Source organism: Rousettus aegyptiacus, unplaced genomic scaffold (assembly GCF_014176215.1).
Source record: "Rousettus aegyptiacus isolate mRouAeg1 unplaced genomic scaffold, mRouAeg1.p scaffold_m13_p_12, whole genome shotgun sequence".
In the NCBI taxonomy this organism is placed as follows: Eukaryota; Metazoa; Chordata; class Mammalia; order Chiroptera; family Pteropodidae; genus Rousettus; species Rousettus aegyptiacus.
The window spans coordinates 8,798,368-8,822,459 of NW_023416287.1; the positions used below are offsets into that span (position 1 = coordinate 8,798,368).

The following is a 24,092-nucleotide window of genomic DNA, read 5'->3' on the forward strand; positions in this document are numbered from 1 at the left end:
CTGGGCTCCGAGAGGTCCCGGAGGGATTGGGCAATGTGCACGGAACAGCTGGCCCGCCTCTGATGTGGTCACAGGAAACGCCTGACGCGGCTAGGTGTCTGCCGGCTGTTTTGTCTTTGCTTGGGTCACGCAGGACACCGCCCGTCCGGGACGTGGGTCAGGGAAGGTCTCTGACTCAGAGTGTTTCTGGTCTAATTCAAAAGCAGAGGCTTCTTGGATGTCAGAGTGGAAGGGAGTGTTTTAAAAGCCCACCTCCCCATTTCTTCAGAAGGGGAAACTGAGACCCAGAGATATAGATGAGTTAAGTCTCATATCAACTGCCTGCTTAGCTAAGCCTCAGGGGTGGCGGCGGCATGTAGTCATTAAGGACACAGAGGCCCTTCGGCTGACAAGCTGTGTGACCTCGGGCAAGTTATGTCAGCTCTTTATGCCTCTGTTTTTCTATCTATTAAATGGGGATAAGATCAGTCCTCATTTCATAGGGTTTTAATAGATTAAGTAAAATAAAACATGTAAAGTGGTTAGAATAGTGCCTGGCACATGTAAAGTAGAAGAAATATAAATCTCTGTCTTTACTTGGGTGTCTCACACACAGCTCACACTTAAATTAAACTGTGTCTAAAATAAGATGCTTCATTTTCATTGCAAGTCCTTTTCCAAGCCTTTTCTTCTTCAAGTCTTCCTCATTCCGTCAGTGGTACCACCATTTAACCAGGAGCTCAGGCTAGAATATCAGTTGCCCTTTGGTCTAATCTGCTTCATCCCCATACCCCCTAATTAGCAAATCCTTTTTATTCTGTCATCAAACTTTAGCCAGAACCCGAGTGTGATTCCCCTAAAAATTCCAGGAAGGATATTGTATATACGTAAATGATTGTAAAATTTACATGGAAACAAAAAAAGAGACCATTTTGAAGAAAGACCAAGCTGGAGGACTTACATTACTGATGCCAGGCTGACTGTAAACCTGCAGTATTTAAGATGTGATGTTGGCATAAAAAGAGGCAAATAGCTTAATAGAATAGAATAGCAAGTCCGGAAGTGGACCCCCATGTAGGTGGCCATTTGAATTTCAACAAAAGCTCCAGGATAGTTCAATAAATGGTGCTGGGTTAGTTTGATATCTATTGAGAAAAAAAATGAGTCTTGACTCTCTACAAAATATACAAACATCAACTGTAGATCGATTATAGATTTAAGTATGTAAGGTAAAGCAATAAAGCTTCTATAAGAAGGCATGGGAGACTACCATCATGATCTGGGGTAAGCAAAGATGTGTAAAATTGGACAAAAAGTATAATTATAAAGGAAAAATAGATTCATCAGACTGCATTAAAATTAAGAACTGTTCATTAAAAGAGACACCATGAGGTGGGTGAAATGGTGAGCTACAGACTAGAAGATCTTTGTGATCCACGTTACTGACAAAAGAATCATATCCAGAATATATAAAGAAGTCCTGTAAGCCAAATTTGGCCTTCTGTCTATTTTTATAAATAAAGTTTTATTGGCACAGAGCCACACCCATTTGTTTTTGTACTGTTTATGCGGAAAGAGTGGAGTCGAGTAGTTGAGACAGGGGTAATAGGCCCATAAAACCGAGAATGTTTACTATCTGGCCCATTTCAGAAGAGATTTGCCGACTCTTGCTATAAATCATTAAGAAAAAGTAGACAACTCAACAGAAAAATGGTCATTTCACAAAAGAAGACATCAGGATGGCCAGAATGGAAATTAATACCAGTTGTGGAGGATGTGGAGCAACTGGAATGTTCCTCCTCTGCTGGAGGTGGAAGAATTGATACAACTGTTTTGGAAGACGGCTTGGCAGTATCTAGTAAAGCCCGCTGTGTGCATTCCTTATAACTCAGCAGTTCTACCTTATAACTCTTAGGTAGGTGACCCAAAGAGGTGTGCACATATGTTCTTCGTAAGACACGTGCGAGCTCATTCACAGCAGCACCGAACGGGAGGCAACCCAGATGTCCATCTCCATCACCTTCATGATCCCATATATGTGACGTTCAGAACAGGCAAAGCAAACCCACAGCGTTATACGTCAGGACTGTGGTTACCCTTGCAGAGGGTAGTGACCGGAAGCGGGCATGATACGCGGGGCTTTTGTGGTCTAAAATATTTATACAAGTGTTTTCACTTTGTAAAGGTTAATTGAGCCATATACTTTGAGGTTTTTTTTTTCCTGTGTAGATATTATACTTTAAAAGTTTATGAAAATATGCTTATGTACACACACATATGTATAGCTATGTACAGATTACAGGCACACGAACCATCTCCCTCTCCGTGGCTTCCTCTCTGGTTCTTCCTGCTTTCCACTGGCCCCGTTGGCAGTCCATTTTCCAAGTGAGTCAGAAGGAGTCCTTTAAAACTTAAATCAGGTCACATTATTCCCCTGGTTGAAGCCTCCACGGCTCCCATCTCACACACACACACAGAAGTCTGTCTTCGCCACTGCCCACGGGACCCTGCAGGATCCGGCCCGTGTGGCCACTCTGACCCCTTTTCCCACACTCCCCCTCACCCACTCAGCTCCAGCCACACAGGCTTCCTTACTGCTCCTTGCAGCACGGCCAGCCATGGCGCCTGTGTCCTCTGCCTGGGACGCGCCGCCTCAGATGTCCTCCTGGGGTCCTCCCGCACCTCCCGCAGGTCTTGGCTTCAGTGAAGCCTTCCCTGACCTCCACCTCCTCCCGGTAAAACCACACCCCTCCTCTCTCCCATTTACAAACCTTAAATGTGTTATTTTAATTAAAAATATAAACATTGCATTCTTTAAATATTCTTTTCCTATAGAGCCAAGGCCTCTTCTTTGGGGATGAGTTCACTCTTAATGCAAAAGCAACTCACCTTTACCAAATCTTCTTGAAACATTCAACTTAGTTTTCAGAGAATCAGCTCTCTTTCCACATTCGTGTGTCCTCAGCTCATGTAATAGTTTTCCCAGTTACAGTGACAGGTGCACATCAGGCAGATAAGTTTGGGAACAGACACAGCTGGTCGTCCGTGAGATCACCCACCTGGTGGAGCAGAGGGGGCCTGTGCAGACCACACAGTGGCCTTCGAGCTATGAGGTCTCATTCTCTGCTTTATTTTAACCACAACATTTAGCCTTTCTGACATAAGGTGGGTTTGACTTCCTTAAGTCTCTGCCCCAACCCCCACTCCCATATTGGAAGACGAGTTCTCAGGCACATTGTTTTGTTCACTGCTGCAACCCCAGCATCCAGAAGATTGCCTGGCACCAAGTGGGGGTTGCATAAGTGCTTGCTGAATGCATGGGTGAGCCATTCCCTTTGGTCCCGACTTAGTATTCTCCCACAGAAAATGCTGGTCATATGTTTGTCGAGTGACTTAATGAGCGAGTGATAGAATTCACCTGAGTGAATGAATGAATGAATTGTGGGTCAGTGGATGCGGGTGGATGGATGGATGGATGGATGGATGGATGGACTGCCTACTCCGAGCTCCTTTCCACTCTGGTCATATTTCCGGAAGTACCTGTTTGTTAGACACCTTGAGAGCCTCTCTCTGTTTTCTAGCCAAGAAGAATAGGTTTCTGTTGCTTCTCGTTAGTTTCTTGTCCACATCTCCTGTTAGCTGAAAAGGAGCTCTGTGAGGCAGGCAAGGCTGCTAGCCCGTTTCCCAGGTGCAGAAACGGCTGGGGGTGGAGAAGTCGCCCATTCACCGGCCAGAAGCCCTTGCTCCTGACCCTGGTGCCGTGCTCCCCCTGTCCCTTCTGCGTTACTGCCCTTCCTCACGTTGCCCTGTTGAAGGCAGCTGCAGCCCCATGAGATGAGGCAAAGGGAACGACCTCCCACTGTCTTTCAGGGTCACCGGGGGGAAGAAATCCACCAAGAGGACCAAATCCATCAATGGCTCCCTCTACATCTTCAGGGGTCGGATCAACACGGAAGTCATGGAGGTGGAGAACGTGGAAGATGGGACAGGTGGGCCCCCCCTCAGCCCCACCTGAGCCCAGCCCACCCACCCACGGCACAGTCGCTGTTTCAGTTAAAGGACGTGTTTTTGTTTTCGGTTTTTTTTTTTCCATTTGAAATGTAACCCACCTACAGAAAAACGCCTCAAACTTACGTGCATATGATGAACACCTGAGTAGTCACCATTCAGGTTAACGAGTAGAACAGCCCGTACCCCAGAAGCCCCTCACACCCCCGCCCCTGGTCACAGTGCCTCCTTCCTCTCAGATGTGACCACCATCTGAATTTTGTGATGATCATTCTCTTGCTTTTTAAAAATATTTTTACTTCCTAAGTATGCATATTATAATCAAAATTTCTCTGTTTTCAAACCTTATTTATATGGTTTTACTTTTATATTTGTATTTAAATGACTTACAATACATATGCAATTTTATGTGTATTTCAAGTGGTTATAAAATACAGTATACTCTTCTGCATCTTGCTTCTTTTACTTAACCCCATGTTGGTGAGATTCGTCCATGGTCGCACATAGCTCTCTCTAGCTCATTGGTTCCCATTGCTGTATAATGCTCCGTTGCACGAATAGGCCACATTCATCTCTTTCTTTGCTGGTGGACGTTTGGGTTGTCTCTGCTGTTCACCATCGTAAGCAGTGATGTCATGAACATTGTGTAAACCTCGTGGTGTACGTGTCCTTGAACTTCTCTGAGGCAGGGCTTTTTAATTGTTTTTGAGCCACGGACCCCTTAGGCCATCTTACAAAACCTGCAGCCCCCTCCTCAGCTTCAGGGTGTAGGCAGGACCCCGAAACCACTTCGCTGGGTAACGCCAACCTCTTTTCAAAGAGATTTACTAACGCCCGCAGCCAGGAGCACGTGAGGGCCCATGACTTGGCGTTGTCGGGCTTGCAGTAAGTAAGGCTTTGAGTCGCCCAAGGGCCCGAATGAGATGGACAGGGAGCCAGGGAGGCATTTCTGGGCTCCTGGGCAGGTGCCTCCTTGGGAGTCACTTTTGCCTTTGTGCCTAAAATCTATGTCCCGAAGCCTGTGTCATGGAGGGCTTTGGAGGGGTCTTTGTTTGCAGATCTTCTTCTTCTCCCACCAGAGAATAGCCAGGAGAGGGAGTGAGCACTGGAAGGGTTGAAAGCTCAGCTCCCAAATCCCGATTCTGCCGATGCCCCTGTGCCCTGTCCTTCCAGAGCCAGAAGGGCCGGCCCCGTCACCTCACTCGGGGGCGTATAGTGGGGAATGTTCAGAGTCGTGTGGACGAGTCCGTGCTCACCCACCTTTTCCTTCTGCCCCTGCCAGCGGATTACCACAGCCATGGCTACACCGTCACCAATGGCTGGAAGATCCACAACACAGCCAAGAACAAGTGGTTTGTCTGCATGGCCAAGACGGCGGAGGAGAAGCAGAAGTGGCTGGATGCCATCATCCGCGAGCGGGAACAGCGCGAGAGTGAGTGGCCGGGCCCTCTCCTGGCCCTCTGCGGAGTGGTGGCTTTGGGGGTCTTTTGCAGGCTTCCTGGAGGGTGTGTATGGCTTTCCTCAAGCTGGTTACTTCTGCAGAGTGAGGGCTGTGCCTAGGGAAGGCACGTAGCATCCTTTCCAGAGAGGTCAGAGCTATAAGCAGCAGGACTGAAGGGGCGGGGAGCTCTGGGACCGTGTTACAACTTGGTGGTATCCTGGCTCCCCCAAGGTCCGCTAGGCAGATGGTGAAACTGAGGCCCAATAGAAAGGGCTTGCCTGAGGTCATGCCGATACGGTCGGTCATCCTGGGATTCTTGGAGTCCTTCACCCCTGAGCTTCGGTAGCAAGATGCACCTCACGTGCCCTTTTCTCCCCGACGGTTCTAGTCCTTTCACCTGGGGTGTGCACTAGACTGTTACGCAGAGGCCAGCAGGCTGGGAAGAGGGAAGCTTGGTGTGTTTGGGGCAGTTACTCCAGACCTCAGTGCTGTCATCCGCTAAGTGGGGATGAAAGTGCCTGCTCCCGTGCGTTGAAAGGCTGCTAAGTGAGGTTTAGGTTTGGCCCCACTTGGCAGTTTGACACATGACCATAAAAACCCTCCGACCTCCTGGTTTACAGAGGGGGAAACTGAGGCCCAGTTTACTCCTGTTACTTGAAATCAGCACTTGGACGTGCCATAGGCATCTCACATTTAACCATATCTAATCAGAACTCCTAATTTCTATTAGGTTTTCTGCCCCAAACCTGCTCATCCCCTTGACTTCCCGATCTCAGTAAGTGGCTTCTTCATTCACCCAAGATCTCGAATTCGAACCTGCGGTGTCATCTCTGATTTCCACCCGCTCCCTGAATTCGGTCGATCAGGTCTCTTTAATTAAGCTTTTCATACACGTGTCAAGTCCAACCACTTCTCTTTCTAATTCTACCCAAGTACAAGTCACCGTAATTTCTCGGGAATGTGGGCCTAACGTGACTCGATCCACTGATTTTTTTTACCCCCCTAGGGAAGCTGGATTTTCAGGTGATATTTCCTGATTATAATTATTGCATCAAAATTGATGAAAATGTCATTAGCCCAAATGAACTACTGAACTTGGCCCCTGGTTGGGCAAGCTGGTGACTTCTGAAACTGATCAGGGCTGGGTGTATGGTCAGGACTAGGGGTGGGGTTCAGGGGTGTGGCTTCAGCTGGGTGTGGCTGATAAGTATCATCGTGGTAAGAAACCAGGGCTGTGGTGAGTGCAGGGCATGTGGGGTGTGGCCTTGGTCGTTAGAATGGGGGTGTTGTCCCAAGCCTGACCTCAGGACTGTTTATAGGGGTGGTGCTTGTCTTGGCTAAGAGCACAGATCTGGAGCCAGACCTCCTTCATCTAAATCCTGCCACCAGCACTTCTAGTTGGGCAACCTTGGACAGAGAATTCAATTTCTCTGGGCCTCAGTTTCTTCATCCGTAAAATGGGGATAATGCTACTTGACCTTTAGGTCTCCTAAGGATTAAGTGGCACATAGGAGGCATGTGTAGCATTTGCTAATATTGTTTGTCGTTGCTATCGTTGTCAGGAGTGGATGGGGCCCATGTAGAAAATGTGGGGCCGTGGTCGGGGTCCTGTGCGTATTATCTAGAGAAGAGGGTGGATTCACATCCTGGCTGGAGGGGAGATCTCCACGGGCTTTCTGATAACCTCTGAATTTGGAAACCCATCCTTAGGTTGAAGGCTTAAGTAAGCTTGACTGCTTATCACTGTGAGGCTTAACCTCTCTGGGCCTCAGCTTTGCCGTCTGTAAAATGGGGGAGATTAGCCACCCTCTCCTACGGGGTTCTTTTGAGGCATCACTGGCAGGTGCCTAGGACAGTGACTGACATGCAGTGAGTGCTCTATAGATGACCGCTGGCTGCGGCAGTAGTGGGGGGCAGGGTGGGGACAGCTTTGGGTAGTTGCAGGCCCACCCCTGTGATTCCCAGTGCTGGCGCTGTCCCTGGTGCTGACCATGTCCCCCTCTGTAGGCCTGAAGCTGGGCATGGAGCGGGATGCCTACGTCATGATTGCAGAGAAGGGGGAGAAGCTTTACCACATGATGATGAACAAGAAGGTGAACTTGATCAAGGACCGCCGGAGAAAGCTCAGCACCGTCCCCAAGTGCTTCCTTGGCAAGTGAGTGGCCCCACCCTGCCTCCCCTGGCTTCCTGGGTCTCAGCTGGAGGGTGGCGGTGGGTAGACCAACTGCACCCACCTGGCTCTTCCCAGCCCTGCCCCTTCCTGCAGGAGCCCTCCTGGGCAGAGCCACTAAAGCACCCTGAATCCTTGTGGAACAGCCCTCGGAGGTCATGCAAGATAGTTTGTCTTTCAAAAATTTGGACCCTAACTCACTGCAGAACATAAGTTTTATGTTATGACTTGGTACACACATCTATGTAATATATGAATGAAGCTGAAGATGCACAAAACTTGCTAAGCTCGATGCCCTCTGTTTGTGTTTTTCTATTCTGTTACTATCCTATCCTTTCTATTCTATTCAAGTAATTTCTTTATTCATGTCAAAAAAAAAAAAAAAATCCCGAGCAAGACCCATGAAATTGATTTCACAAACTCCTAATGTGTTGCCATCATGGATGGAAAAATGCTGCTCTGACACTCAAGATAAGAGAAGCCACTGCAGATACTTTAAGCAAAGAAGTATTTAACGTGGAGCAAACACAGGCCCTTGTCTGCTAGGGCAGCCATGACAAAGGACTCTAGACGGGGTGGCTTAAACAACAGAAACTCACAGGGCTGGAGGCTAGAAGTCTGAGATCAAGATGTTGGCGGGATTGGTATCTGGTGAGCCCACCCCCACCCCCTTCCTGAGTTACATATGAGGAAGAGGGGGAGGGTTCCGTAAGCTTTTTGGTACTTAGAGCCTCCAGTTTCTCTGTTTGGGCAATACAATATTTCCTGATAATAAAACATTTTATACCCAGTCTCTCCAGGACAAAAAGGGGTCCAAGAACATGTGATGTGGTCGGATCTTAAATCCAGGTTTAAATCTCATTCACCTGGGGGAGGTGGGTGGCCGGGGATTGGGAGAGGCAGAAGAAATGCGGTTCCCATGAAATTGTCAGACTGTCTTCAGGCCCTACTGTGTGCTAGCCGTGGCGATTGATGCTCCAGAGAGGGCAGAAGAATGCCGAGGGCTCCTGACCTCACGAAGCTTTTGGTCCAACTTGGGGGAGAAGTTTGCCTGTGAGGCAAGGACTTTATTTAGAATTTATTAACTTATACCTCACTTACTTCCCAAAGCTTTTGAAGGGGCCTTGGGTAAAAGCCACTGTATTATTATAGTGCCATAGAGCAGGTGAGGGGTGACTTGGATGAGGGCACTCGCACTGGAGATGGGGAGAGGTGGTCGCATGTGGGTCATTTTGAAGGTGATGGCATTTGCTGATGGGGTGAGAAAAAAGAGAGTTAAGGATTTTTGTGTCCCAGAAAGGTAGGAGTTGCTTCTTGCTGAGAAGGGGAAGGAGATGGAGGGAGGAGCAGGTTTTGGGGGACAGGAGTAGAGCTCAGAGGCTCTGTTCGGGTGATTCCACTGAGACTGTTAGACACCTGCTTGGAGATGCTGACTTGTTAGTTGGCTATAAAACCTCGACTTAGTGCAGGGGAAGGAGGTGTTTAAAAGGCCAGGAGACTGAATGAAATCTGCAAGGGGGTGTGTACAAAGAGATGAAGCAGGTCTGGGCCCTGGGGTTTGACGGTGTTTGAGTGAGAGGCTGCGGGCAGAGAGGTAGGAGGCAGATGTGGAGACATTGAGGGAGCAGGATCTTCAGTTTGGACGTGTTAACTTTGAAATGCCTGGTGGACATTCAAGTATCGATGTTGGACAGGCCCTTGGAGACCGAGTGTGGAGCTGGGCAGACTGACCGGTGATGGCCCAAGACTTATGGTTGGCAGGGCAGGAGGCAGGGGCTATGGAGGGTGATCGTGCCCCTGAAGGGGGACCAGGATGCCCTGGACTCGGGCCGTCCTGTTGTCCTCAGAGGCCAGTGACCCCAGCTCCAAGCTCCCTGGGTGAGATGCGCACAGATCTCCAGACCAGCAGGCTGGGGGAAGTGGGGACCGGACAGCCTGGCTGGTCTCCATCAGTTAATCCCTAATCCGTGGGCAGAAAGGATGCTTTTCTCTCAGGAGACGCCTTCTTCCGGCCACCTCCAGCTCGGAGGACCTTCCTACGTCCTGCCAAACCCCTCGGTGAGCACAGTCCGGCCGGAAGGGATTGCCTGTCTGTGATCAGAGTTTCAGCAGAGTGTTCTGTCTCAGGAAGGATTAGGGAGATTTCTTTTACTGCCCATTTGAAACAGGGCCAGGACTAAAGCTTGTTGTGTAATCCCCGGGGCCTGCGGGAGACTCTTCTATAAAACTTCTCCCTGCACCCCGCCCCAGGCTCATGATCTCCTCCTTCCCCACCGGGGCTTAGCTCTAGAGCCTTCTCTGGGAGCAGCCCTGGTCCCCTTGGGTTGAAGGAACTGGCAGCCACAGAGATGTAATAATCGAGTCTCTCCTCTGCTCCAGGCACTGGCCTGTGGCCGTGCCTTTTAACCCTCATATGACACTGAGATGCAGGTTACTGCCATCATCCCCATTTTAAAGGTGAGGAAACTGAGGCACAGAGCGGGACAAGGTCCTGCACAAGGTCTTACGGCCACAACAGGGGGACTGGGATTTGAACCCAGGACCCTCTCCCGTAGCACTCTGCTGGAGTTATTTATTTTTGTCATTATTCAGCACAGTTCATTTTTCCTTGATAGTTACTTTTTCCATACCCGTTTCCACTACTGGACAAGAAACTCCATGAATACAAAAAGTGTCTGATTTATCTTCATAAAGTTCAAGGGTTGGGCTTTGAGTCAGACTTGGACTCAAGTCTTAGATCTCCCGTTTTCTAGCTGTGTGACTTTGGGCAAGTTCCTTAACCTCTCTGAGCCTAGTAAGTGATCAGTTAACAAGAGATAGTAAAGTACTCCTCGTAGGATTGTTGGAAGATACAGTGAGAGAACGCATGTGCCATGTTCGGTACTGGCAAGAGAGATGGAAATGTGTTTGGGGGTTAAGGAGTGGCCCGTTCCTGTCCTACTCAGAAACAAAACTTGAAGATGCCACGTGGGGATAAAAAAAAAAAAAAAGGAATAAAATCTATATATTATCGGGGAGCCATCATGGGAGGAAAGTGGCATTTGTCCACAGGTTCCTCAGTTTAGTTGGGAAGACAAAATTGATTCGTTCACTCTTGCATCCCATTCATTCAGTGTTGACTTACCTTCCCATGTGCCAGCAGGGAGCAGGACGGAGGAGAGCCCTGCCCGGATGGACTTAGCTGTCTGGTGCGGGACAAGTAGACAATTACAAACAAAGATAAATAGAGAAGGGGATTCGAGAGAGTCGGTGAATGCCGTAAGGAACTAAGTAGGTTGATCTAAGGAGGAAGCAGGTGCTAGCTGAGCCAGGGTGGTCAGGCAGAGCCTGTCAGGGGAGGTGACATTTTAATCCGGATAACGAGAGAGAACCAGATCTGGGGGAACAGCCGTGCTGGTGGAGGCGACAGCAGTAAAATGCTCTAGGATGGAATGAACCTTGAGGGGCGATTGAGGAATAACAAGGAGGCCAGTGGAGCTGGAAGGAGCGAGTGGCCAAGGGGCAGGCGACACGCCACAAGAGTTGGCAGGGACCAGGTAAGACAGGTGAGGTGTGAGGGGTTCCGATTTTATTTCAGGTGCTCTGGGAAGCCATCGAAAGGATCTGAGCAGAAGAGTGAGATGAGCGCGAATGATCACGCAGGCCATGAATGAAGGCACTGTCAGAGCTCAGGGGACACGGGACGATGGCGTGTCTTTCAGGGGGTAGTCAGGGAAGGCTTCCTGGAAGGGGAAGGCCTTTGGTTTCATCCTTGACAGAGGTTAGATGTCATTCATGGATGTCTGCCAGAAAGGGAGGTCCGAGGTGGAAGAGGCCTAGCTATCTCGTCTGCCTGTGTGCGTAGGGGCAGGGTATTGGCATGTAGTAGCTGGTCGGTAGTGATTTGTTGGCCATTGCCACAGACATCTTTGGGAAGCATCTTTAGGCAGTGGAGGTGCAGTACAGGGATGAATATAAAGCCCACAGTTCCAATCCTTATGGAGCTCAAGGCCATAGAGGATGCAAGCAAGAAAAAGGAGATCCTTGCACTGGGTGGTGAGCGGTGCGTTGGGCCTCAGCTAGGGCACTTTCCCAGGAAGACTGCGAAGACATGCTGTGTGGCCCCTGTGGCCAGCACTGGGCTTGACACATGGTCGGCTCAATACATATTTACGGAGTGAATGATTCTGGGGCCATTCTAGAAGGAAGGAGGGATGAAAGCTGGACACATGCTAACTCCCAACGAGTCTCCCATTCCCTGAATCTCGAACTTGCCAGCGAACTAGGGCTGGCCTTCTCTCTCTGTCCGCAAGTCTCTGCTCAGACTTACATCCTTTCAGGAGACTGGATCTTGCTGCGCTTTGCAGCCCGCGGCAGCTGGATCTCTGGTTTCCTGACCTGACTTCCCTTGGGGCCTTTGTGTGCACCGAGCCCCTGCCTAGAACGCCTTTCCCTGCTTCCCGGTGGTGGCAGGTGGGGCCCCACGGACCCAGCGCAGTTCACAGATGGGTTTTCCATGGGCCACATGGTGCTTTTAGAAAATTTTGGATTCCATGTCAACGTTTAACAGTTGGGAGATTTCACAGGAAAGGTAGGATTTCGGGCTTCTCCCGAAAAGCCGTAAGATGACTTCGTCTCCCCATGCAGTCACAGTTGGCCACACGGAGGGGTGGCTGCCATCTTCAGAGATGAATTTTATCTGGTTTTGCATGCTGGATTCCAGCATAAGATTTAACATGATTTGAAAGTTTGTCTGTTAACTCCAGAAGGCCCCTGAGCGAACCAGTTGCCAGATGGATCCTTTTGAGACCCAGAGAGGGACAGCAGCTTGCTCAAATTTGCCCAGCAAGCTCTGAACCTTCCTGGGTCCTCTGGAAGGGGCAGGACTCAGCTCAGGGCAGAAGCACGGGCTGCAGTCGCTGTCCTCTGGGCTGTCTTCTGGCCTAGCAGTTGCTGTGGGGACACTTCCTGTGCCCCCACCCTGGCCGCAGGCCTGCGGGTCAGTGCCAGGGGCGGCCCCCAATGGGACTTTGGGTGGGCAGCCGGATGCCGGGTCTCCAGCTTCCACGAGTGGAAATTCAACATCTGTTCGCCATTCTCAGCTGCTAGCAGTTTTCTCCCTGTCTCTGATTTTTGGGACTTGGAGAATGGAACCGGGGGTGGGCAGGACCCAGAACAACGTCCTCCCCACCTGGGGGTCCTGCTCCACAGAACAGATCAGTTTCTCCTCCGCGCCCCTGGGCCTGCACGGGGCTTTCTCTGAATGCCTCAGCACACACCACTACCTACACACAAGGCAGGTCTTTGCTCAGCACACACTGGAGAGCTAAAAATAGCCCTGGCCCACTAGGGCCCTGTAATTGGAGGCAGGACAGCTGGTTTCGATAAGCAGGAGAGCTCCGTGCTCTGGCCAGCTGCCATTTGCTTTCATTGAACACAGATCCCGTGGCGGAAGCACTCCCGTTACCCGACTCTCCCTTTTCCTGCTGACTTCAAGTGCACCGACCTCTGCACTGGGCCGGCATGCCGCCGAGAGCCAGGACCCGGGGTCTAGTTGCGTCTCTGTCCCACCGGGTAGTCACGTTGGATCTGCCTGCTTCCCTCTGGCCTGTGAGCACTCTGCTTTCTCTCTGAGGCCTTCCCCCTGACCGCAGAACATTCCTTCTTGTTCGATGGTTCATTCCTTCATTTGTTCAGTAAATGATTATCGAGCCTTCCTGTGTTCTAAACCAGGGGTCGCTGACCCCCTTGGACTGGTACCTGCACAGCAGGAGGGATGAGTGGCAGGCAAGCGAGTGAAGCTTCATCTGTATTTGCAGACGCTCCCCAGCGCTAGCATCACCGCCTCAGCTCCGCCTCCAATCATCAGGCATTAGATTATCATGGAAGCACTGGTCCCTGGTGCCAAAAAGGTTGGGGACCACTACCATAGAGACTCTTCGAGTAGAGCCATGAATAAGACAGACAAAAATCTCTGTCAGCATGACGATTACATTCTGGCAGGGGAAGATGGCTGATAAACATATAAATAAATCTGCAGACAGTGCAACTTCATACAGTTAAAAGTATTAAAAAGGAAGTAAAACCAAGAGATAGATTCTATAGGGAAATGGGATTTCTTTTGACGAGGTGGTCAGGGAAGGCTTCTTTGAGGAGGTGACATTTGAGCTGAGACCTAAAGGATGAAAAGGAAGGGGCGGGACCAGCAAGTGCAAAGGCCCTGAGGCAGGCAGGAGCATGGCATTTTTTAAGAGGGAAGGACAGTGGGTATGGCTAAAGCAAAATAAATGAAGGACACAGGAGACACGATCAGTGAGGATGGGGCAGTTTCTGCAGGGCCTTGTCCTCATGTGGGCAGAGTTTGGGTTTTTTTTTTTTTTTTTTTTTTTTTTTTTCTGAGAATAATGGAGAAGCCCATGGAGGATTTTAAGTAGAAGACTGACATGATATGATCAACTCTCCTGACTCTCCACAGTTATCTTTCTGGGCCCTTATTTCGTCCTGCTTGTTCGTTTCTTCCTTCTTTCTGTTCATCCATCCGTCTAGCCATCCGTCATTCACTCTCCCTCTCCTCTACCCAGTTATCTCTCCACTTATGAACCCATCCACTCATGTTCCCCGTCAGCGACCTGCTCACCAGTCTTTCCAGCCACATGCCATTTGTCTGGCAAGTCATCCATTTATCCATTTATCCATTCACTTTTCATTCATTTACCTACCAACTCATGCGTCCTTCTGTTCATCCTCTCATCCATCCGTCCGTCCGTTCGTCTGTCCATCCATCCATCCATCCATCCATCCATCCATCCATCCCTGCAGCTTGTGGTAGGCCTAGGGCCTGGTCACACCCACTTCTATGCTGTTGGTCGTGAGGAGAAGCATGAGGCCTCAGCAGAACCCCCAGGGCCGTGGACCCCTAAGCTTTGCTCCCCTGTGGGAGGTTTTAGCTGCCATTCTTGGGAGTGGATGGGGCCAGGCCAGCTTAGTGCTGGTCTCTGGGGTCCCAGGACTGGGGAGGTCCTCTCAGCCGCATCATACTTTCCCGGCAGTGAGTTTGTTGCGTGGCTCTTGGAAATTGGTGAAATCAGCAAGACTGAAGAAGGCGTCAACTTGGGCCAAGCCTTGTTGGAGAATGGTATTATCCACCATGGTGAGTGGGGGCTGGGCCCAGGTGGGCAGAGGGGTGACCTAGCTCCAAGCAGATGCTGGGCCAGTTGGGTCCCCGCACAGGCTGGATCAGGGCCATTTGTAGGCCTCTCACGAGACCCGCAGATGCCTCAGCCCCAAGCCGCAGGTCTCAGCAGGGCCCCTCACGTGGCGTGGGCAGGGGGTGCCGTGAAACTGCGCCTGGCCACTGAGCGGAGGGCGAGGTGGTGGGCGTGGGTCAGGAGGGGCCGAGGGGGCGTCCTGGCGTCACCGTCCCCCTGGGTCCCGTCCCTCCAGTCTCTGACAAGCACCAGTTCAAGAACGAGCAGGTGATGTACCGCTTCCGCTACGACGATGGCACCTACAAGGCCCGCAGTGAGCTGGAGGACATCATGTCCAAGGTAGGGGTCCCATCCTGACCCCACGACCCTCCCCCCTTGGTCAGTGCAGAGCAGGCCTGTGCCCCAGTGGCCTGTTCTCCTCCTCCACCGCCCTCACCGGCTCCCTCCTCCCTGCTCACTGGCTCCCTCCTCCTCTCTCCCTCCACCTGTCCCGTCCTGGGATCCAGCTCTCCCCGCAGCCTGGACTGGGAGGCCCACGAAGGATGTGGCCCGATTCCAGACTCCCGTTTTTTCTTTCAGGGCGTGAGGCTTTACTGCCGTCTTCACAGCCTCTACACCCCTGTGATCAAGTAAGTTACTCTCTCTAGGCCTCAGTTTCACCTCTGCCTCTTTCGGCTGTGTGGCCTTGAGCTGCTGGTAACTTAACTTCTCTGAGCCACAGTTTCTTCTCCATCCGATTGGGCTCATAATTGGACCTATTCTGTAGGTCTGTTGTTAGGGCTAAGTGACGTAGTTTTGGGGAAACACCGCAGCGTGGTGGTGAAAGGTGTCAGTGCTGGAGCCCGACAGGCTGAGTTTGAGCTCAGCCTGCTGCTGACCGGCTGTGTGACCTGGGGCAGCTACTTCACCTCCTCGCGCCTCAGCTTCTCCCTCTGTGCAGCAGGCCTTTGCGCTTGCTGTTCTCTCCACCTGGAACGCTCTTCCCTTACCATCAAGTGTCTCCAAATCGGAGGGGCCTTCTCTGACCACTTTTCTAAAGCAGCGGTTCCCAACCTTTTTGGCACCATGGACCGGGGCTCCTACAATAATCTAATGCCTGATGATCTGAGGTGGAGCTGAGGTGGTGATGCTGGCGCTGGGGAGCGGCTGCGGATGCAGATGATGCTTCGCTCGCTCACCCGCCACTCAACCTCCTGCTGCGCAGCCCGGTTCCTAACAGGCCACGGACTGGCGGTACTGGGCCACAGCCCAGGTGTCGGGGACCCCTGTTCTAAAATGTCATCATCCGCTGTGCACTAACTATCTTCCTTAGTTCACTTGGGTTTTTCTTCTTGAAACTTGTCAGTAATGGACACGTACACTTGTCTTTCTTCCCCACTGAATTGTAAGCTCACCAAGGGTATGGGATTTGCTCGCTGCTCTGTCCCCAGGGCCTTGAATGCATCTAGAGCACTGCTCCCAGTGGAACTTTCTGCTCTGTGTTTGCATATTAGCCAGTGGTCGTGTGTGGCTCTCAAACCCTTGAGACTGAGGAATGTGATTTTAAGTCTGATTTATTTTTTATTTTTTATTTTTTTTAAGGCAAGGCAACCCTTGGTTGACCTCACAGATTGCAAGGACCTTGTCTGCTTACAATCCCTTATTTTTTATTTTTTACGCCTATAGCACCTGGTCTTCCTAGGTGGTCTCCCATCCAAGTGCTAACCAGGCCCTCTCCTGCTTAGCTTTTGAGATCAGACAGGATCAGGCTTGTTCAGGGTAGCATGGCCGTAGACTTAAGTCTGATTTAATATTAATCAATTGAAAAGTGGCCACGTATTGGAGAGCACAGGCCTAGGGCAAAGTAGCACTTCGTGAATGTTTGTTGCGTGAATGCTGAACAGTCATGAACCTCGTTTGCCCGTTTCTGCACCTGTGGAACGAGCATAAGCTCACACCTCTTGGGTTGTCATGAGGATTAAATTCGAATGGCGCCTGCTCGGAGTGAGTGCTGTATAAATGCCAGTGATGGGTTGCTCTCTACCCTTGAAGCTTATAGTCGTGGGTGAAGGGACAGAGAGAATGACTCGATTCTTGCCCATCTGCATACTGTCCTCTGTCCCCTGTCCTCTTATCACCTCTCAGCTGCTGAGAGGGAGGGCCTTTCCCGGCATTTGCTGGCCTCGGTGGAGGTCAGGCCCTGGGAAGCACTGTCCCCTCTACCCTGCCTCCGCCTCCTCAGTCTCCCCGGCTGCTGCTCTTGTGCAAGCCCCAAAGGGGCCCCCCAAGTCCCCAGCCTGCTGGGCTCCTCAACTCCAAAAAGCCCTAGAAAAACTCCCTAGCTGGACCTCATCAGCTTCGACACGGGCTGGCCACATAAGCTCATTTTCGTCGGCTTCAAAGGCTGAGAAGTATTGCAGATTGGCCGCAAGGCCAGCATAAGCCTTAGTACCAGGACTCAGCAGTTTAGAGGCCACGAGGGCAGAGCACTTACCTCAGAAAGAACCAGGAACATCACGAGCCCCTGCCCTTTGCTCCGTCCTCATCCCCCACACCAGCCCTCGGAGAGGCATTTCCATGTTGAAATAGTTTCTTCCCTTTGAACCCATGGATGTTAACAAAATAAATGAAAAAGGAAAGAATGAATTGAGAATTTTCTTCACTAGTTAGGGTAAATTGGTTTTCCGTAGCCATGGTGCTGTTGACATTTTGGGCTGGATAATTCTCTGAGGGCTGTTCTGGGCATTTTTGAATGTTTAGTAGCATCCCTGGTCTCTATCTGCTAGATGCCAGTCTCCAGACATAGCTAAGTCTTCCCAGCAGGGCAAAGTCGCCCCTGCTGGAGAATCTCTAGGCGGGAGAGAGGAGCCTTAGAGCCATCCACTCTTGCCCCCTGATGCTTTAGGGGAGAGGAGTGTCTTGGGTTGGGACAGAAGTAACCCAGGTCACACGGTGAGTGAGGTGTGGAATCTGGGTCAGGACTCCCGGCTCAGTGCTGTGTGTTGTCCCTGTGCCCCCCAACCTCAGTCCCGGAGAGCCCGGAAACCCTCGGATCCTGAGCTCTGCAAGCAGGGAAATTGGTCCCGCCTCCACTGTCCCCTCCCCGCTCACCTGCACTCCCTCCTCTCCGCAGAGACCGCGATTACCACCTGAAGACCTACAAGTCGGTGCTGCCTGCGAGCAAGCTGGTGGACTGGCTGCTGGCTCAGGTGCGAACCCCCCCAGACTCTCGTCTTGCTCCGTCCGGGGCCGAGGGCTGACTGAGATGTGGGCCTTTGAGATTTTTCTCTTTGTTAATTTTTTATTATTTTTCACTTGTAGTAAACTACACATAGCACTTGCCATCTTAGCTCTTTTCGACTGTAGGCTTCAGAGGCATTAAATACATTCACATTGTCGTGCGGCCATCGCCACCATCCGTCTCCAGAGCTCTTTTCATCTTGCAGAACGGCAGCTCTGAACCTGTTAAACACCGACTCCGCATTCCTCCCTCCCCCAGCTCCCGGCAGCCACCCTTCTACTTTACCTCCGCGCATTGGGCGGCACGAGGCGCATCTCAGTGGAATCATAACAGCATTTGTGTCTCTGCGCCTGGCCGATTTCACTTAGCGTAGTGCCCTCAGGGTTCATCCGTGTCGTAGCATGTGCCAGAATTTCCTTCTTCTTTAAGACTGAATAATATTTCATTGTACTGATAGACTACGTTTTATCTGTTAATTCACCAGTCAGCAGACACTTGGGTTGCTGCCACCTCGAGGCTTTCCGTTTTAAAACTGGGACAGTCCTCGGCAGACGGGGGCAAGTTGCCCTCCTCCTGGCGCCACTCTGGAGCCTCCGTGTGGAGCTCGCCAAGTTGTTCCTTTCACATAGTTCCCAGTGGGCAGAGGCTGGGCGGAGGCTGGAAAATCTATTCGTTAATTTTGCTGCAACTTCCCAAAGGTGTTTTTTTTCCATCAGGGTGCAGGGGACACTCCTCTCTGCCTGCCTCTTGTCCTTTATGGCTCCCGTTCGTGGGGTGCTTGCTCTGGGCCAGGCGCTGGCAGGGCTTTGTGCCTTATCTCAGTGAGTCGTCCAGCCCATTTACAGATGGGGGAACCGGGGCCCACAGAGGCCGAGTGCCTGGTCCAGGGGACACAGCCTCACAGCAGCAAAGCCGGGACTCAGAAGGGCCTGTCTTACCCACTTGAACCTCAGTTCCACAGACTTTTCAGGGAGCCTGCGAGAATGTTCACGTGTAGGCTGTGAAAAGCACGAATTGGCCCCAAAGATCAGGAAGCAACTGCAAAATCAAAGTGGATAAGTGTTTAAACATTGACAGCTTCATGTCAGCCTCATTCATTGTTAAATTTAGTGTTCATAAAAACCTCCTCCCATTTGAAAACAATTTGCTGGTTGGATTTTCTCATGTCACATAAATTCCTGATGATTGTCTAGAGATCATAGCAAATCTGTAAAGTAATTGTTTCTTGGTGTCAAATAACTTCGAAAACAAGTTCAGAAAAATCCTTGAAAAAAAAATTTCAAGCCAAAACATATTTAATGTAGGATGTGGGTACTTTTTATTCTGTTTGATATGATCTGGGACCTTAAGGCCTGAAGATGTCTTGAAACGGCCCTGGGTTCGAATTCAGATTTGCACATCTGGGGAGCACAGAGCATCTAACCACGATGCAACACTGCCCTCTCCCTAGGATCCCGTGAAACCAGCCTAGAGCTTTACTGACAGCCAGGCAGACAGACCTCTGTTCAAATCTTAGCTCTGCCACTTCTTAGCTAAGTGATCTTGGACAAGCTACTTAACCTCTCTGTGCCTCAGTTTCCACACCTGTAAAAAGCTAAAAACAATTACCTTCCCCTTTAGATTTTGAGGATTCAATGAGTTAATCACTTAAAGTGATTAGAAGGGTACTTAGCACGGAGTAATAGCTGGGTAAATGTGACTATTATTATAATTCCTTCTCTCCTTCACAATGGATTCAGGGTGGCTCAAAATTCCAGGCAGTAAGGAAGGCAGAGGAAATTGCGGAGGGATTCTGGGGGGTGCAGGAACAGTAAGACCGGGAAACCAACAGCCAGGGGATGGGGAGGGCGCCATCTGCACAGTCCTGACAAGTGAGGGGTGACCGTGAGGGGTGACATGTGGTGTTTTCTTTCGTGGTTTAGGTTCTTTGGTCAAAGCCCAGACATGCCTGGGTTCAGGGCTCTGTGACGCGTGTGGCCTTTCTCACGGCTTCGGACCTTTCTGTGGCCTGAGGTGCATATCGCCTTAAGTGATGAACCCCAGGCGCGGGCTGGGGTGGGGCGGGTCACTGAGATGGCGAGAAGTCGGTGGGTCCGAGACTGTTTGGGGATGGAAGGCACAGGGTGCATTGCTGTGGGGTGGGAATCAAGGACGGGTCCCGGGGTGTGGGTATGACGGGTGGCTGGTAGTATCACTTGCCACGACGGGATGATGGGGCAGGAAATGCTGGTGCCTTGGGTGCCGGGAGGCTCTGCCTGTGGGTGCCCATTGGACTTCCTAGCAGGTGGGTGGAGGAGGGGCACTCTTTGTGTGCCTGGTGCTCAGGTGACGTCGCCACTGCAGACATTCTGTTTCTTGTCACCTTTTGGGTGGTATTTGAAATGAGAGATGAAAAGAGTGTGGAGAAATGTGGCGAGGGGGCTCATTAGCGCACCCCTGTTTTCCTTTGAGCGCTCACTGTGCAACAGGCGCTATTTGGGGTTCTGGGGACACAGCAGTGAACAAGACAACGTTCCTGCCCTCGATCTCGAATTCTGGTAAGAGGCTGGGGAGACGGGTAAACAAGAGCAAGGCGTAAAGTGTGTGATGTGTTAGCCGGTGCTGGGTGCCGGCGTGGTGGTGGGGACGGAGCGCGTGGGAGCTGCAGGGGATTTACCCTGCACACGGGTGGGGTGCTGCAGTTTCCACAGGGGCTCAGAGGAGGCGGTCATGAGCAGGGACATTTGAACAGAGACCAGAGGGAGGAGGAGAGCCAGCAAGGGGGGCGTCTAGGGATAGAGCCTTCTCTGACGGGACAGGAACTCAGAGGCTCGGTGTGTGGTGAGCTCGGTGTGTCTGAGAGCAGTGAGGAGGCCAGTGCAGCTGGAGTGGCGTGCGTGGTGTTGGGGAGTGGCCAGTCACGTGGGGCCTCGTAGGCCATTGCAGGGCTCCGGCCACTGCATGGCTCTGAGCACAGGATGGCATCTGACTTTGGTCAGGTGATACCCCTCTGACTGGACGTGAAGCATGGGCTGTACAGGGATAAGGCTGGCAGTAGGTGTCTGGCGAGGAGGCCACTTCAGAACTCCAGGCGGGGTGCGCGGTGCCTGAGAACCGGGTAGCTGCAGGGAAGGTGGGAGACGTTGTCAGATTCTGGATTTTTTTGAAGATAGACTTAGCAGAGTTTGCCGGTGGTTGGATGGGGTGTGGGAGGTGAGAGACAGGGGTCTGGAATGCCTCCAAGGTCCTTGGCTGAGCGGGGGAGGCTCAGGACTGTGCCCGGAGCACTCAGTAAGGAGAAGGAACCAGCGAAAGCATCCTCAGCATTGGTTTCTCTTTGGTGATTGGTGTTTGGCATGGCGGTGGCCGGTGCTGTCAGGGAAGCCGTGGTCCGGGCTGAAGGCCCCCTGGAGTAGCCTGAGTCATGGTCAGTTGTTCCTTACCCAGCATCCTGTTGCAAGTGGAGGCTAGGGGAGGATGCAGCTGACCACGAAACGTGTCTGCCCACTTCAGCAGACCTCCGTGGCTTGGCTCTGCCTGGGGACACGGTGAAGCTAATTGGAGCTGACACAGGAGGAAGACTTCCGAGAGATCGACTGAAAGACAGCTGGCGTCCGGCTCTGCGTCAGGGAAAGGCGAGGGGAGTGTGGGGTGGGTTATTCTCGATGGGGAGAGGTTGGCAAGGCGATTGTGACTTTGAAGACTGGTTACGGCGAATCTTCCCCACCTCGTACCTTCACCAGACAGTCAAGAAGAAAAGATAATTTTGTAGTTCAGGAGTTTTCTCTTGCTTCAAACATATCTTCATTTCTAACTTCTAGGTCATTTTGCTCCTTGAAACAAAATGTTGATGGAAACCCACTGGATCAGCTAGAAATGCTTTTGGCTGCACATAGTAGGAAACCTGACTTAGGCTGTAAAGACTTTTTTTTTCTCACATAATAGAAAATCTAAATTATACAGTAGGGGCATTTTTCTCTCACATAGCTAGACATCCAGAGTTCATGGTCCTAGAGCTCAGCAATGCCACTTAAACCCAGGCTCTTCACAGCTTCCTGTTCTGCTGTTTGCCTCATCGTCGTAAGGTGGCTGCCACAGCTCCAGGCATCACATTTATGTAGAACTGAAGCCAAAGGCAGGCAGCAGGGGCAATAGGACAGAGCTCTCTCATTTTGTTTATTGGGGGAGAAAATTTCCCCCAGTCTCCCCCACTTCCCCGGTGGGCTTCCCTTTAGGTCTCATGGGCCAGGTGGGTTCCTCATGTACCCTTAAATTACTCTCTGAAGAAAACAGGGATTGCTGAGAGCGGCTTAGCATTCTGCAGAATTCATCCCGTGAGGCTGGGAGAGGGGGTCCCTACCCACTACTTGGACTAATCAGAGTTCTTTTAAGTCTGAGGATAAGGTGGATATTAGCCCTTTGATAGACAAGCTGTGCTCTGTGTCAGTTCTGATCTCTTCTGTGTGTTATCTCCATTTTACTGATGAGGAAACTGAGGCTCAGGTTATGTAACTTGTCTCAGAACACACAGAAATGGAGGACTTCTATAAGGTCGTGTGTGTGGGGAGGCTGTTATGAAGCCTGGTAGTCAATAGTAATAGTAATAATAGTCCTGATGGCGGATACGGCGGAGTCTGAAAAGGGAACACTACTCGAGGTGGCAGAGGCCTTAGAAAATTAAGGGAGAACTGGGGAATAAAAAATGCAGGCGAGGAAGTGAGTGAGGAACCTAAGCGAGGTTAGGGAGCTGCCCGCAGCCACAGGCCACGCGGGGTCTGGGAGCAGGGAGTCCAGCTCCAGAGTTCCCTGTCTAGACCCCTCCAGCCTACGGCTTCTGGTCTGTGCTGCCTGGGCTCCAGCATGCCCCAGGCCATCAAGTGGAGAGCAAGGGGTCAGTGGGCGGGGCTGGGAGAGAGAAGGGACAGGCCAGGAGCCAGCTCCTGTGCCGGCTCAGCAGAAACGTGCCCGAATGCCTGCCACGCCGATTCCCCGTGGTCAGGCAGACAGAGGGTGCTGACAGCGGCAGGGCCCAGGGGCGAGGGCCAGAGCAGGCAAAGGGCCAGGCTGGCGGCTTCAGATGGCGGCAGAGCAAACAAAGGGTCAGCGGGCAGGACAGGAGCCCTGGCGGCAGCTCTGCTCTTGGAGCCTCAGTTTCCCTGACTGTAACGTGGTGGAGGGAAGGTCACGCTCTGATAGGACCCCATTTTCACGGTGTAACCTTGGGCAAGCGCCAAGCCTGTCTGTGCCTTAATTTCTTCATCTGTTAAATGGGGTTAATAAATAAGAGTGATTGCTTCTGGGTTGACCATCAAGACCGAGTGAGATTGTGCAGCGCCTGGCACTCGGTGGGTCAATGAGAGGCACCCTCGGGTGTCGTCGCCGGGTTTCAGAATTCATGGGCAAAGGGGCCTTCTGGGGCCATGTGTAAGTCACCACCCACTGTGTTCCCTCTCCTAGTCCTGCTTGCCTCTGACCCCTTTGTTTCTAGGTCCTTCCCAATGAGAAAGAATTAAGCAAGACTAACTTTTTATCAAATCCTGGCTACATGCCAGGCATTGAGCCGAGAGTCCTGCATGGAACATGTCATTTAGTCCTCAAAGGACTCTTCAGGGTGTGGGTATTAACGCTCCCCATTTTAAGAGACACAGAAGCCGAGGCAGGTAGAAGTGAGTTCAGGACCGGTTTATAAATTGGGTTTTTCATCCATCCATCCATCTGTCCATCACTCATCAGATCGTTTTTGTGCACTACTGAGTTCTAGAGATTGTGCTCCAAGGTGGGGAGGCGGGGTAAACATAATAGGCTGGAGCTGACATTCTAGGAGGAGACCTTAAACCATACTTATTTGGAGGAACCCAAGGGCAGGGAGCAGTTGGGCTGATTCTCCCCAAGAGCAGTGCCCTGCAAGGATGAGTTCGTTTCAGGTTGTGATAAGTGTAGCGCGGCTATTACACCAGGCGCCGAGAGAGAGTAGCGGGATGAGTGTTTGCTTAGAGGAAGTGCGGTGCAGGGGGTGAGGGCCACCTTAGGGGAGCTAGGGAAAGGCCCTTTCTCAGGAGGAGACATGGGCCCTGAGACCTGCAAATTGAGGGCAGGGCATTCCAGCGG

General features: G+C 51.3%; 1 protein-coding gene and 1 pseudogene across 2 annotated transcripts in view; one reads left to right on the forward strand and one right to left on the reverse strand.

Annotated features, from left to right (window-relative positions):
* PREX1 (phosphatidylinositol-3,4,5-trisphosphate dependent Rac exchange factor 1) overlaps positions 1-24,092 on the forward strand; it is a 172,707-nt gene that overhangs the window by 107,942 nt on the left and 40,673 nt on the right. For both annotated transcript variants that reach the window (XM_016143709.2, XM_016143708.2), the window contains exons 8-14: positions 3,850-3,968; positions 5,270-5,419; positions 7,436-7,583; positions 14,627-14,727; positions 15,021-15,124; positions 15,365-15,414; positions 17,898-17,973. In XM_016143709.2, the coding sequence (XP_015999195.2) occupies positions 3,850-3,968; positions 5,270-5,419; positions 7,436-7,583; positions 14,627-14,727; positions 15,021-15,124; positions 15,365-15,414; positions 17,898-17,973 (748 nt within the window). The remainder of the gene's footprint in view (positions 1-3,849; positions 3,969-5,269; positions 5,420-7,435; positions 7,584-14,626; positions 14,728-15,020; positions 15,125-15,364; positions 15,415-17,897; positions 17,974-24,092) is intronic.
* On the reverse strand, positions 16,442-16,560 carry LOC118610478 (annotated as a pseudogene).